Genomic DNA, 14,256 nt, shown 5'->3' with positions numbered 1-14,256 from the left:
AGCATTTGGATCAGTCAGCTAGCATATCTTCCCAAGCTTGTTCGGAGCAGAACATATAACTTCTATGTTTGCCTTCTGGGCTATCTTCTTCAGATGATGGGATATCCCACGCATGAAGGGTACAACACCTACTTTGGGGTGTTTGCCGAAAGTGACATAAGCAACCAGCTTTTGCACGCAGGGTCGCACTTCTCTTAAAATTCGTTCCGTGACAGACATCATCAGTAGTTTGGGATACCCTGCCAAGGAGAAACATTCGGTTTGGTGCTCAAAACTTGCGCCCACCACGTGGCAGCAAGATTTTCTGCGGGCATTCTTCAAGCACAAACAGGCAACAGCCCGCTTAACCAGCTTGGAATGTGCAGGCGTATATGGCAAAAGTGGTTTGTTGGCTCGCGGCTTGCACGGCCAACACGGCCAACCCGTGTGGCTATGCTCAAAGCTTAGGCGAACGTCAAGGGAGCGAATAGAACCTTCCACCTGCAACTCATGAGTAACCTGAAGGAGAACTAGGCACTCTTAAATCGTGTCGACCGCTTTCCTTGCTTCCAAAGCATTCTCGGGATTGCGGCTGTCAACCTCCATTTGATCGTTGCATAATTGTGTCTCGTGGCAGGACGCAGCTGATCCACGAAATCACTGAGGCTGAGCTGACTGAAAAATTGGGTGATAAGTGTGTTAGCTCACCTTCACTGGCTCTTACGGACAAAGAGCTGTTCTTCTTGGTGGCGGCATCTCCTAACTAGTAACTGTTGTTTTATTCAATGTACACACATGTGCAGTCCATACTGGGTCGATATATAACGATGTACACGCATGCGTAGTCTACACAGCATCAGTATATAAACAAGTTCAGTAACAAGTTCAGTGGCACAATAAATTCAGTTTGCGCTGGGTGTGTCTTCTTCTCTGTTGTCCGTGTCTTTCTTTGTTGCACAATCGTCTTAAGTAATGGATTACCAACTAGCCCAGGATACCACTCTCAGCTAAAGCTGTTACACATTTCATTGGCTGGCATAAAACGTGTTTGAATGTGCCAGAACATTCTCATACATTTGTTAATAAACCAGCTAACAGAAAGAGAAAAATGCACTTTACTTACAGGAGATGGCGTAGATGGAGGGCTACTCGCCTCTATCTTGATGTCCACACCAATCACTTCCTAAAGAAAAAGTGCTCTTTAAATATACATTTCTCAGCTGAGTTGGGAATGAACCAAGTACTTAGAGCCTCGCGTGCTTCTCAAGCAGATACCCTCATTCTCTCCCCAAGTTCATTTGAGAATTCTCGTGTGAACCCACTCAGACTATAAGGTGTAGAAAGTCAGAGAGTATCCTGATTGCCAACACTTGAAGAGCAACGCCTTTGGTGTATTTCTAACTGTCTTTTCAGCCTATAAACACCAAAATATCACTAACATGAAAGCACAGATTCAAAATGAAAAAAAAATTTGCTTTACTTACCAAAGGAAGCATGGGTTCTGGGCTACTCGGCTCTACCTTGCAGTCAATGCCCATCATGCCCTGAAAAAGATTTTGTAGGCACATTTCTAAGCTGAACTGGAGAAAAACCAAGTACCTTTAACTACATGCTCATGCTCAAAAAATAGTTTCATTGTACAGGACTCGCAGACTGAAAGCGAAAATTCAGGGCCATGTAATGCACATAGTTTCGCTTTCAGCGTCTACAGTTCGTGTCATATTGGAGTAATTTTGACTCGAACAATTATATCAGAGCCAACATTAACTTTAGCAGCCAGATTTGCAATGACATAACGTGGTTATCATGAGCAACAGCTCACAGCAGTCATTATACTAAAATAAAACGATGTTGCATTTCAATCCGTGAGTACCGTACACCTCTGTTTATATAAGCATACTAGTGTGAAACCATTCAGACTATTAACATTACGCAGCTGGAATGATTCCTTGTTGGTGCTCAATAAACACTTGCAATGTTGGTCTATGTCTGCCTGCCTTATTGACCCCCCACCACAACCATTGCAATACCTCTAACATCAAACCAGGAAATCAGAATAAAAAAAATACACTTCACTCACCGAGGGTAGCAAGGATGGAGGACTACTTGGCTCTACCTTGACCTGAACACTCATATTCTGGAAAAAAGATTTTTTTGTATATATACAGGTTTGAGCCGAGTTGGGAATAAGTTATATACACTGAACAATGTGTGCATGCTGATCAATTTACATCCAAGTTTAAGTGTGCTTGCTCAGAACAGTTTATACTTGTTAACGGTTAATATCTTAGTTTGATGCTTAATGCTATTGCAGAGAAAACAAAACTAGACCCAATGGTCTAGTTATGAATGGAATACTTGACGCAAAGTCATTGCACTACAATGGTTTCCTGAAGGTTTAACCGACTTGTAGAAGGTATCTTGAGTTGTTGAATGCAATTGCCTTTTCCACTATGAATCTACGTTGGAGCAAACACAGGTTGCTCAGCTAATTAAAGCAAAGCGTTCTTCACACAATAAACTCTTTATGGAGGCTGCCTGCTGTCTTGCTAAGTATAAAATTGGGGCCACTGCATATGTGAACATTCTTGGTCAATCACTCAGAATGGGTATGCATAACTTATCAGGGGCTTGAAGAGACGTGTCGAGCTGGAGGCAAAAAGTGATGTGAAGCAAGATAAGCAATCGAATATGAAGTGCATTAGATTAACCAGCTATAATCGAAAGTGGTTGCCAGCTATTAAACTTGGTTTGTACTTGAGCGCTCCATATTATCCTTCTGTGAGGAACTGTTTAACCGTAACTCATGCAAAAATTGTGCCCGATACAGAGAGAAAAAAAGCTGGTACCGATACAGAGCACGCACTAGCAAATCCCGCAGTAGTTTCACCACTACCATCATGTACAAGACACGGTGCTCGAGTTTTCAGAACCTTTTTTTTTTTTTGCTCTTCTTTCAGACCCGGACCGCGTCCCTCTACCCTTGTGCGTACAATGTCGTGCGTGTGTGCAAATGTAACACTGTTCGTCTCCTCTCCCAGTCCAGCTAGGTCCGACATTTTCATTCTGCACACTTATCAACTATCCACGATGTGCAGCACTTATAGGGGCGCCACTGAAAGCCGCGTAGCGGCGGCCGTTGGAACCACAAGCGGGTCGCGTAGCAGATGCCTCGTTTCACTGCAAGCATGACGGAAGTGCACACGTGCGATCTGCCACTTGTGCGACAAATCGCAATAATTACTTTTGTGGTGATAGTGTGCGCAAAGGAGCCGCACTTTATAATAGTGGACATATGTCCGATGTCACAGCTGTGTGGGACGACATTGTCACCATACGCGCCAAGTGTTTGCCACAGACAAGCGTCAACAAGCTTCCCTACGAAGTGGAGCTCATCGTAAGTACACCGCTTTCTTTATAACGTCCCGATCACTAATGCCTGCATGCGTTGACGCGTGAACCAACGTTTTTTCCCGACACAGTAGCTTCGTTTATGTGCCATGTGTTTATATAGTAGATTTTCAGGGAGTGCTGTCACACCGGGGCATGGATTTTACAGGTGCGGTCACGTGAAGGGTCAGCGTAGGTAAAACTTTGAAACCGGCACGATAAACTTGTGAAAAAATATCTCGGCAGCTTGCGCTAGTGGCGCGAGACTGAGTCACTGCGGAGCTGGTGCTTGTCACAGCAGCTTGGCTACGTTTCTGCTAGGTTTTGCAAGCTATTACCAAGCGTTGCAAAATGGCGTTAGGTTCTACGTGATAATATACGGTTTTGGCAGGAACATGGCACGTGAGCAGATACGCTAATTACGTGATTCTTGCGAGCATGCTTCACGTGATTAGTTACGTGACTGTGCGTGGTTTCAGCATGAAAATCCAAACACATGATTAGTTACGTAATTTTACGTGATTTTGCTAAGCGCACCCTGATATTTCACATTTATCAGTCTAATATTAATACCATCATAAATATGGCATATAAATAATAAATTCAGCTGAAGACAGCTCTGCCACATTTGCCATTTGTTGGTGCTTGGCAATGCTGATTACTTAATACTTAAACGGTGGCAGGCATAGATTTCTCAATATTATCATTTAAGTCGTGTAGTCTCGGTATTTCCATTCATTTCATGCACAAAATGTGCTGATGCAGCTGGAAAATTACAGCTACAAAAGTACATCTGCAAAGCACCCACAGAATAGGTCTATCTGTTTGATGCATATCAATATATATGCGAAAGTCATGGTGTAGCAGTATTGATGGGCTTTCGCTCACTAGTATGGAGCAAAACAAATATTTATTGGCGTTTAAAAACAAACATCTCATGTGCAGATATGTATTGTGAACTGTACATACACTTATTTTTTCTTCCTCTGAGTTGCAGTCGACCATGACATCTTCCAGAGCCTGTGCGGCTGTAATGCTGTCCACCTTTTGCTCTCGTGCCCGCAACCTGAAATATGTCGTATGTTAAAGAACATTGTAAGTGGTGGCCTATACCCAACAAAAAGCAGTACCGACACATACATTTGTGCGTAATATATCGGCGCTTGTCTGAATACACACATTGAGCCTATTTCACGAGCAGCCTCTGCCTGCATAGCATACAATTCAAGTAATCTCAGCTGACCCTCTCTGTTTTTAAAAATTTGTACAATGTGGCTAAAAGTCCTGTTGCCATAAGGAACAAGCAAGAGTTGTGTAACACTGCTATCACACATTTACTTTTGCCTACCAGCGCTCTGTGCAAATAAACAAAAGGATTCTTTAAACAGCAAACATAATGCTACTTCTCTGGCTGAGTGTCCCCTTGTCAGTCAGCAGAAAATACACACTGCAAAGTTTAATTTTACCTTTGATACCTCTTGGAAGTGCCATGCACGCTTGGAAATATACTTGGCACATAAGCTGGACTTCTCGGATCATTTGATCTTTCGCCGTTGATAAAATGCTGACTACAGATCCTGGAGTTCTTTGTGGGTTCCCAGGGGCTCCCATCCTCTCTAAAATGTTCATAAGGTTGCAGAAAAATGGAAGAAGCAAGGCATTACTTAAAAGAGTACATATTTGCAATATTCACAGTTTGAAAGCAAATGCTAAAAGTGGTCGTATATATTGCTTGAAAACCAAGTGCTTCCCTGAAGTCCATGCAATTCCATGCAAAAAAAAAAAAAAGGCAACCAGTAGCTAGCACCACTAGCAAGAATAAAAAAAAAAGCGAAACTTTGAGGATCGACCCCATGCATTGGGCATGCAAAATTTTTTCAGGTGTGATAAAACTACAATGGAGCAGCCTCAACATATACTCACCAATTCCATGCAAAAGAAAACACAGCAACCAGTAGCTAGCACTACCAGCAAGAATAAAGAAAAGAAAACGCGTAAGTTTCATAATCGGCTCCACTCAGGCGTGCGCAGGGTTCCCCATCGGGGGGGGGGGGGGGCAAATGTTCATCACAGCGCCCCCAGGCCCCCACTAAGTCAATGCAGGGGGCAGATTTTGCCCTCTTCCCCCCCCCCCTCCAATGAGCATGCCTATGGCCCCACTCATAGCACAGCTTGTGCAAACGAATGAGCATTAGTGGGAGACATCAATGGTGTTTCCTATTAGCATGAAGTCACGTTACGAGGCATTCAAAAGGAGGTTGAATCGGTTGAATGTCCTGTCAAAAGCCTTCAATGCGCACAGGTGCCATGTTTTACAGCCAATATGCATATAGTTGAGGCGAGCGCACAGCGAACATTCTGCACCGATGATCGCATTCCAGTGCCATCAATAGGTAGAATGCAGCCGATTTCGTGCAGCACACGTGTGATTCCACGGCGCTTTTGTAAAGGAGCCGTCACCTGCCCCACATTCTCTGGCATTGCGCTTCGCGGCATTCGTTTTTCAAGAGAGCCTAGGCATCGCGTCTTATCAGTAATAACAACCTCATGTGCATTGTAGCGTCTACAATGCACGCGAGACGACCAAGTGTAAACATAGTAGCGTTCGCTGAAGACGTAGCGACATAAATGGAGAAATAAAAAAAAATTACACCATCTCCCACTGAAGGGAACCATGTGGGGATGCGGAGCAGCGCATGGGTCGACTTAAAGTTTCGTTCATTACGGGCACCTTGCCCTATGTTAACGCGTCCTTGCAAGTGGAGCACACCAAGAATTCACTGTAGTTGCTGTTGCTTGCCCCAAACTCTTGTTGGAGCACGCCACGCGGGTTCATCACGCGTCTGCAGAAACTCATTCCCCGATGACATCATGTGAGTGCTGAGAGAGTGCAAGGGGGAGAGGCCACAGCGTCTTACCCAGCCCCTTACACAGGCCCGAACACGCTAGCGCGTGCCAGCGCGTTCTGACTAGGATACAACGCGTTGGTTCATTGCGCGCCTGCAGAATCTCGTTCCCCGACGCCATCACATGACCGCTGAGAGAGTGTAAGGGGGAGAGGCCACAGCGTCTTACCCAGCCCCTTACACAGGCCCGAACACGCTAGCGCATGCCAGCACACATGGTTTTGTCTGCATTATGCCAAGCTAGGACAGCATACGGCAGCCTGGGCCCCTAAAGTGCTCTGCACGTATCATCATCAAGGTGGTCGAGGAACAAGAGGAAGAAGACTTCTCCTTGGCGTGAGCGCACATACGCGATGCGCAGCGCCTATAAGGGCACCACTGAAAGCTGCGTAGCGGCGGCCGTTGGAACCGCTGGTGGGTCGCGTAGCAGACGCCTCATTTCACTACAAGCATGACGAAAGTGCGCGCGTACGATTTGCCGCTTGTGCGTGTCCCAGATAATTACTTTTGCGGCGACAGTGTGCGCAAAGGAGCCGCACTTTATAATAGTGGACATGTGTCCGATGTCACAGCTGTGTGGGACGACAATGTCACCATACGCGCCAAGTTTTTGCCACAGACAAGCGTCAACAAGCTTCCCTACGAAGTGGAGCTCATCGTAAGTACACCGCTTTTTTTATAACGTCCCGATCACGAATGCCTGCATGCGTTGACGCATGAACCAACGTTTTTTCTCGACACACCCAGTTGAAAAAAACAATTGGAACCATTTGGAGATATCAATGGGTCCAAATGGTAATAGTCGTCGACCCCCTGTAATTTCACTGAAAACATATATTTTGTTGTCTATAAGTGAAAAATCCCCGGAGTTGCCCTTTAAGCGAATTGAGCTGTTTCTTGTTTATGTTCTTTCTTTTTTTAGGAAGCGGGCGAGCGCGGTCGGGCTGCAGAAGCGCCGCTTGTGCCGCCACGCAGCGTCTGCGTTATCACGTTACCGACGTGCCATCATGTGCCATGGGATCCTCTCCAGCCATCTCCTTTGTGAGCCGTACGCAGGCACCGGTTATCGCATGCAAGTGCCATCATTAGGTAGAATGCAGCCGATTTCGTGCAGCAGACGTGTGATTCCACGGCGCTTTTGTAAAGGAGCCGTCACCTGGCCCACATTCTCTGGCATTGCGCTTCGCGCCATTCGTTTTTCAAGAGAGCCTAGGCATCGCGTCTTATCAGTAATAACAACGTCGTGTGCATTGTAGCGTCTACAATGCATAATAATAATAATATCTGGGGTTAGCGTTCGCTGAAGATGTAGCGACATAAATGGAGAAATAAAAACATGGTGATCGCTCTAACACTGCCGTAAACAAAGCGCGATTGCTTACCTTCTACGTCGTACAGCCGCTATCCACCGCCGCCGTCGCTCTCGCTCATGAAATAGCACCGGAAACGTGTAGAAGTGCGTTCCTGGCGATTTTTTCCGCGTGTTTGAACAGCCGACAACGCAGCAGTTATTTTTCGACATCGCTGAGGCCCGACAGAGTCGTTAAATCAGGGTGAAAAACACATCCATCCGTGCATTCGCGTTCACGCTCGCGGAAACACTGCTCGCCCGAACCCGCCGACGCTTCTGAGCCGTGGTGGCAGATGTTCAGCTACACTTCAACTGAAACTCATTCCCGAGAAACTGTTCCTGCCTGTTGACAGCACTGCATCGGTCTGCTTTGCATCATGAAGGCAATTACCCGACATAAATAATACTGACGGTAATTACAAAGCACCCGAAACAACTACGATTACACCTACTTAGGCAGACCTACATGCAAGTCGCAATAAATGCACTTCACGTCGGACCTTTCGAATCTCTACTTCGAACGAAATAAGAGAAACATTTATGGAGGGCGCCATTTATGTTCAGCGGCTTGCTTTGATCGGGAGTGGATTCTGAACGGCCGGCTAATTTATTTGTCACGTCATAGACGCCATGTTTGTAAGGGCACATTGTGTGATGTGGTTCGCTATTCGCTACCTCGGCGCCTGCGTTCTGTAGCACACGGTGATACCCGGCCATGGACGCGGGAGTGTCTAGCATTACGTCTACACATAACGATAGGAGCCGTTGGAGTTACGTCTGGACGTAAGAATAACGAGTCTTAAGTTACGTCCAGCGGGGCGCAGGGGCTAAAGTTGCTAAATGCCAGACTGAGAAGCGCGACGCGGTTCGTGGGTTACGTACGCCAGTGACACGGGCACACCACAGGCGCGCGGGCTAAACAGCGCGTGGCCGCGACAGCGGCCAGTAGCGCGTGACCGAGACCCTGCCAACCGGCCATTGAGCGGCCAGTAGCGCGTGACGGAGACGCGAAATGGCCGCACTCGCGAAGCGAGGGCGAAGCCACGATTAGTTTTCCGCGCCCGAAGGGCGCAGAGGGCCTGCAACAGCAACCCGCAGGTGCAGCACCGTCGCCGCGTCTTCCGGTGTTTCCTGCACGCTTCTGGACGCGATGGTGAGCTCATGCGCTGCCTTCGGCTGCACGAATCGTGCGAAGAAAAAGCCAGGAATCACTTTTCATGTGTAAGTATGGATCCTTCAATTTCTCGTCTGCTGCAGCGCACTCCCACTCGACAAGTGCGTTCGCAACCTAAAGTTCTCATTAATTACCTATTTAGCTGGCGAATATGGGTTGAAGCAAGTTTTTTTCCTTGTGTCACAGTTTCCCTAAAGACAAGACGCTGCGTGACGCATGGCAGCGCGCTGTTCGTCGAGACGGCTGGACGCCTAAGGATGCGCACGTTCTTTGCTCGGAGCATTTTGAAGCTGGTTGCTTCGATAGGACGGGCCAAACTACAAGGCTTCGACAGGGTAGCATTCCCACAGTTTTTCCAGCGTTTCCCGCACATCTGCAGAAACCAGTGAGTACCACAAGTAATGTTTGAACGTTTGTGTTATCGTTGCCACGCTAAAGGGCTTATGAAGTTCCGCATGCGTGGAGGCAGTTTCTCACTTCTTTCGTATCTATCTAAAATCCTAGCGCCGTTTGAAATAGCGCAGGTGTCACTTGCTTGTCAGAAGTTAACTGACTCTTCATATGCGTGCATATAAATGGCCACTCGAAATTTGCACACCAAAACCATAAAAACAATTCCTCAAGCTGACCTGTATTGTTTTCTTCCCAGTCACATATCGCATGGGCAAGAACTTTCTGTTCTTGTGTAGCAGGTTTTGTGGCACGAAAAGTGTATGCTTGCCATTAGCGCACCCAGGATTTCTCTGGGGGGGAGGGGGAAGGGGGGTTGACATTCTGACAAGATTACAGGAGCGCGAGGGGGGGGGGGGTAAGCACATTGCATAATATGCCTTCTCCTTGCTTCAGCTGGAGTAATGCGGCAACAAATAAAATACCAAATAATAATAATAATAATAAGATCAATTATGATGATGATTATTCAGCATTTTACAGAAAGGTCTTGAAATAACTTGACAAGGCCAAAAAACCGTTCAGTGGAGCAGTGCACGTAGGAAATAAACTACAAATTGAATAAACCAATGTGTAACATAGTTACCAACGAAGTTGTTTGGCAGGTGCTTATTTTTGGTAATTTTGCAGTTACATGTAGTGGTAAGGGCGCTGACATGTCAGCTGGCTGGCGGTCGTGCAATGATGTAAAAAATTTTATTACTATGGTAGCGCATACAAACGGGACGCAAGAAAGGCACACGAGCGCCCTGTGTGTGTTTTCGTGTGCGTTTTTTGTGTCCCATGTATTTGCACTACCACTATAATAAGAAAATGAACAAGCCCGCATGCATGGCAACTTTAGCTCTTAAAAAACTCTGCAGCTGATAATTTTCTATGCTTCCTTGGAGTCTCGCCAAACTATAAATTTTAAAGCGCATCGTAAATATTGCTTATAAACTACATAGTATTGATTATAAACAATATGTACAGTTCAATGCAGCACACGTACAGTACAATTCTCAGCTCACGGATAAACTGCATTATAGCCACACTTACTGACTTTCCAGCGTAGATTCCCAGGTCACCCGGGCGCATATAGGTTTGGCGACTGAACCATCCTTAGTAAAAACTGACTGGTCAATGGATGCATGAGACGACGATATCCGCTTAGTCACCGGTTCTTCTATGGCCATAATCGGGTATTCCAGTGTAGTTGCTGCGTCACTTGAATATGAACACGAGATCTTTTTTGGGTTGTAGGTTAGGATCGTGTTCGACTGGCGGTTCAGCGAGAGGGCTTCTGCGAGGTAGGTCATTGTCGACACAGATTCACGCAGTAAACACAGCAACAAGTTCTAGCAAGTAAACTGAACGTGCACATCAGACTTTGTAGTTTCCGTCCGATGTACATGCAAAAAAGAGTGGGCGAGAGACGTTTACTGAAAAAAAGAAAAAGAAACGTGCCGCCCCAACAGACCTTCCGCACTTGCCCAAGGTTCTTTTTTCTTGCCAGACTTCGTTAAAAGCATTTACTCATTCTGCCACGGCTCCTTGCTCCTCCCATCTTCGCAACGTATGGACTCCGCATGGCATGCTTGGGGTCACTGTATGCGTGCGATGCTGTGACAATGGCTGGCGACGCACACACTAGTTGCTCCAAGGCTTGCTCAGAAACGCAGGAACCACTCAGTGTGCTTAAACTGATATCATCGTGTGCTCGTGCTACGTAGCCTCCGTGGGTTCGCAGTCGCTTTGATGAACGAGCCACTTGGGAGGTGGCCTTTCTTCTCGCCGCACTAACACGTCTCGTTTGTCCGCTGTCAACGACGTTAAAAAAAAAATGGGCGACCATTCCGTTGCAGCCATTAAGTGCCAGACGGTACCGTATAGCGTATTTTTGCTAGGCAGTTTCAAGCACCAGCATGGCTTTGAGGTAGAACATTGGGCACCCACGCAGAGGGCCCAGGTTCGAACCTCGTTCCATCCTGGAAATTTTTTCTTATTTCGCGCGATAGTGGTTACGGACACCGGGCGGCGGCGGCGGACAACTACGGCGCCAAAAACGGCCGTTGAAATGATCTCACAACAGCTTTCGCTGTAAAACGTCGCAACTAATTGGACAGGTAGGGTAGACAGAGCACTGCCTTGCAAGTGACTGTTTAATTTTCACACGGCAATACATACAGCTGGGTGTGTCCAGATAAGATCGAACACGAGGTCCCGGTCACCATTCCCGATTGTGATGAAATTTACTGTAGGCCTAGGCATTACACCCAGAACAATGGTTTCGCAGTTAGTTTTGCGAAAAAAAATTTTGTTCGCCTGAAAAAAAAATATATAAATTTTGGCCGCAAAAAACGCTTTTCGGCCAATTTCGCGATTTCTGAATTTTGAGCGCACCTAGGGAAAAAACGGGGCACTTCTTCGCCACAACATTTATTCCCCTTAAAGAAGAAGTGAAATACAATCTTATGAGTCTATTATTTCCCTTGCTTGTCGAAGCACTTTTGAAGAAAAAAATCACAAACTTGGCAAATCGCACAAAATACCTCTATTTCAGGAATTTATTGCTGCAAGCAAGTTAAAGTGAGGATAATGAAAATTGGTACATATTAACTTTGATACTTTCGCTCTCTTGTAAAATAATTGGCGTGGTTTTATCGCGCTCAGTTTTACTCGATAATTGGGCTGAAACGTAAGTGGTTTACCGAAAACGCCGAACTTTAAAAATGATTTTCTCAAAAAGGCAATTTTTAATTTTTTTAAAAATCCCTCTGATTGAAGTCAAGGACGTCATCTACCATTGTGCAGAAAAAAACTTTGCATTATTTTGGTTGCTAACAAGTTATAGTACGTCAAATGTGACCATGCCAGCCTAGCGGCCGCGTCGTTCGTTATGGGCTGAAACTCGGATATAAGTTGCTAAAAATACTTGTACGTAACATAATCACAACTCAGCAGCTCCACACCAACAAATGCGCAGCCCGGTGTCGTGGTTAAGCAAGCTTTGTCTTGGGATCAGCCGCTTGACAAACCCGCAGCAGCGGCCGCTCGATGCTGCGGGCACTCAGATTACATGAGTGCCGCTTCGACTGCGGATGAGCTCCGCTTGCGCGCCAAACTACGCTCAGAGGACAAACGAGAGAAGGAATGCATCACTGTGAAATTTAAAGGCCGTTAAGTGCCAAGAAATATCATAATATGCAACGAAAACTCTGCCGGCGATTTCCCAGTGAGCGCCTCCAGTAGTGCGCTCATGTGTTGCTTTCTCTCTTCGGATGGCCTAAATATAATTAGGTTCATTCTATGAGCAACATATGGCACAAAAGAAAGCCATTGACATCTAAAGAAAGCTGTCATACGTGCTTCCGATGGTCGAGCAACTCAAACTGCAATTGTTCATCTCGTGCCAGAACACTTGTGTCAGCCGGCTGTGAAAAGAAGTGTGTCCAAGTCCTTTACTTCATTAAAGGACCGCTTTTACAATACTGTATTGTTGGGCGGCCGCAGATAGAATATTCAACGCAAGTCGAGCGTTTATCACGATATTATGCGGCTTCGGGCATAACAGCAGGGGAAAAAGACACATCCGTGCTGTATTGAAGGCGCTCACTAGGAAATCGCCGGCAGAGTTTTCGTTGCATATTATGTTGCATATATTTTCGTTGCATATATTATGTCCTCTGAGCGTAGTTTGGCGCGCAAGCGGAGCTCATCCGCAGTCGAAGCGGTACTAATGTAAATGTGAGTGCCCGCAGCATCGAGCGGCCGCTGCTGCGGGTTTGTCAAGCGGCTGATCCCAAGACATGACACCGGGCTGCGCATTTGTTGGTGTGGAGCTGCTGATTTGTGATTATGTCACGTAGAAGTATTTTTACAACTTATATCCGAGTTTCAGCCCATAACGAACGATGCGGCCGCTAGGCTGGCATGGTCACATTTGACGCACTATAACTTGTTAGCAACCAAAATAATGCAACGTTTTTTTCTGCACAGTAGTAGATGACGTCCTTGACTGCAATCAGAGGGATTTTAAAAAAAATTAAAAATGGCCTTTTTGAGAAAATCATTTTTAAAGTTCGGCGTTTTCGGTAAACCACTTACGTTTCAGCCCAATTATCGAGTAAAACGGAGCGCGATAAAACCACGCCAATTATTTTAAAAGAGAGCGAAAGTATCAAAGTTAATATGTACCGATTTTCATTATCCTCACTTTAACTTGCTTGCAGCAATAAATTCCTGAAATAGAGGTATTTTGTGCGATTTGCCAAGTGTGTGATTTTTTTCTTCAAAAGTGCTTCAACAAGCAAGGGAAATAATAGACTCATAAGATTGTATTTCACTTCTTCTTTAAGGGGAATAAATATTGTGGCGAAGAAGTGCACCGTTTTTTCCCTAGGTGCGCTCAAAATTCAGAAATCGCGAAATTGGCCGAAAAGCGTTTTTTGCGGCCAAAATTTATATATCTTTTTTCAGGCGAACAAAATTTTTTTTCGCAAAACTAACTGCGAAACCATTGTTCTGTGTGCAATGCCTAGACCTACAGTAAATTTCATCAAAGTCACGAATGGTGACCGGGACCTCGTGTTCGATCTTATCTGGACACATCCAGCTGCGGGACAAGGTGCGGATATGTAAAAAGAGAGCGCGTCTTGCCGGCGACGCGAGGGAAGTAACATTATTACGGTATGTGCGAATGCGTACTTTCTCTGACTTGCTCGGAAAAACAATCAATTGGCACCTGTTTTAATCCGTTAAAAGGGACCATATGTCACGCACATAGCTAATTTTATCGCACTCGTGCAAAGTTTCGTGTACCTCTGTAAAAAAAAAAGTCATTGCAGCTACTGGTGTATACATAAAGCATACTAAAGTCCTACGAGCAATGCATTGATGCTTCAAAAAACTCGCAGGGACTATGAAAAATTGGTTTGCTATCAACAATGCACTTAACGGCCGTGAATATCAACACAAACTTAGTGCTTGTAACGCAGCTAAGTTATGAAGCAGCACTTAAGGGAGTT

At 45.7% G+C, this 14,256-nt stretch overlaps 2 protein-coding genes across 10 annotated transcripts in view; one reads left to right on the top strand and one right to left on the bottom strand.

Moving 5' to 3' along the window:
• The window catches only part of LOC119405411 (uncharacterized), a 53,779-nt gene that overhangs the window by 5,709 nt on the left and 33,814 nt on the right, over window positions 1–14,256 (bottom strand). The window contains exons 13-17 of the mRNA XM_037672249.2: window positions 4,836–4,985; window positions 4,339–4,435; window positions 2,060–2,116; window positions 1,464–1,523; window positions 1,103–1,162 (exon numbers count right to left, since the gene is read on the bottom strand). Of these exons, the coding sequence (XP_037528177.1) occupies window positions 1,103–1,162; window positions 1,464–1,523; window positions 2,060–2,116; window positions 4,339–4,435; window positions 4,836–4,985 (424 nt within the window). The remainder of the gene's footprint in view (window positions 1–1,102; window positions 1,163–1,463; window positions 1,524–2,059; window positions 2,117–4,338; window positions 4,436–4,835; window positions 4,986–14,256) is intronic.
• LOC119404863 (zinc finger protein 358) overlaps window positions 8,307–14,256 on the top strand; it is a 29,653-nt gene continuing 23,703 nt past the window's right edge. For 7 of the 9 annotated variants that reach the window (XM_049419037.1, XM_049419039.1, XM_037671548.2 and 4 more), the window contains exons 1-2: window positions 8,310–8,847; window positions 8,987–9,185. In XM_049419037.1, the coding sequence (XP_049274994.1) occupies window positions 8,777–8,847; window positions 8,987–9,185 (270 nt within the window). In that variant the 5' untranslated portion in view covers window positions 8,310–8,776. Of the gene's footprint in view, window positions 8,848–8,986; window positions 9,186–14,256 lie in introns of all 9 variants that reach the window. The other 2 variants (XR_005186383.2, XM_037671543.2) reach the window with 2 other exon arrangements.

Source organism: Rhipicephalus sanguineus, chromosome 9, assembly GCF_013339695.2.
Source record: "Rhipicephalus sanguineus isolate Rsan-2018 chromosome 9, BIME_Rsan_1.4, whole genome shotgun sequence".
Classification (NCBI taxonomy): Eukaryota; Metazoa; Arthropoda; class Arachnida; order Ixodida; family Ixodidae; genus Rhipicephalus; species Rhipicephalus sanguineus.
This window is presented reverse-complemented; position numbering and strand designations above follow the sequence as displayed.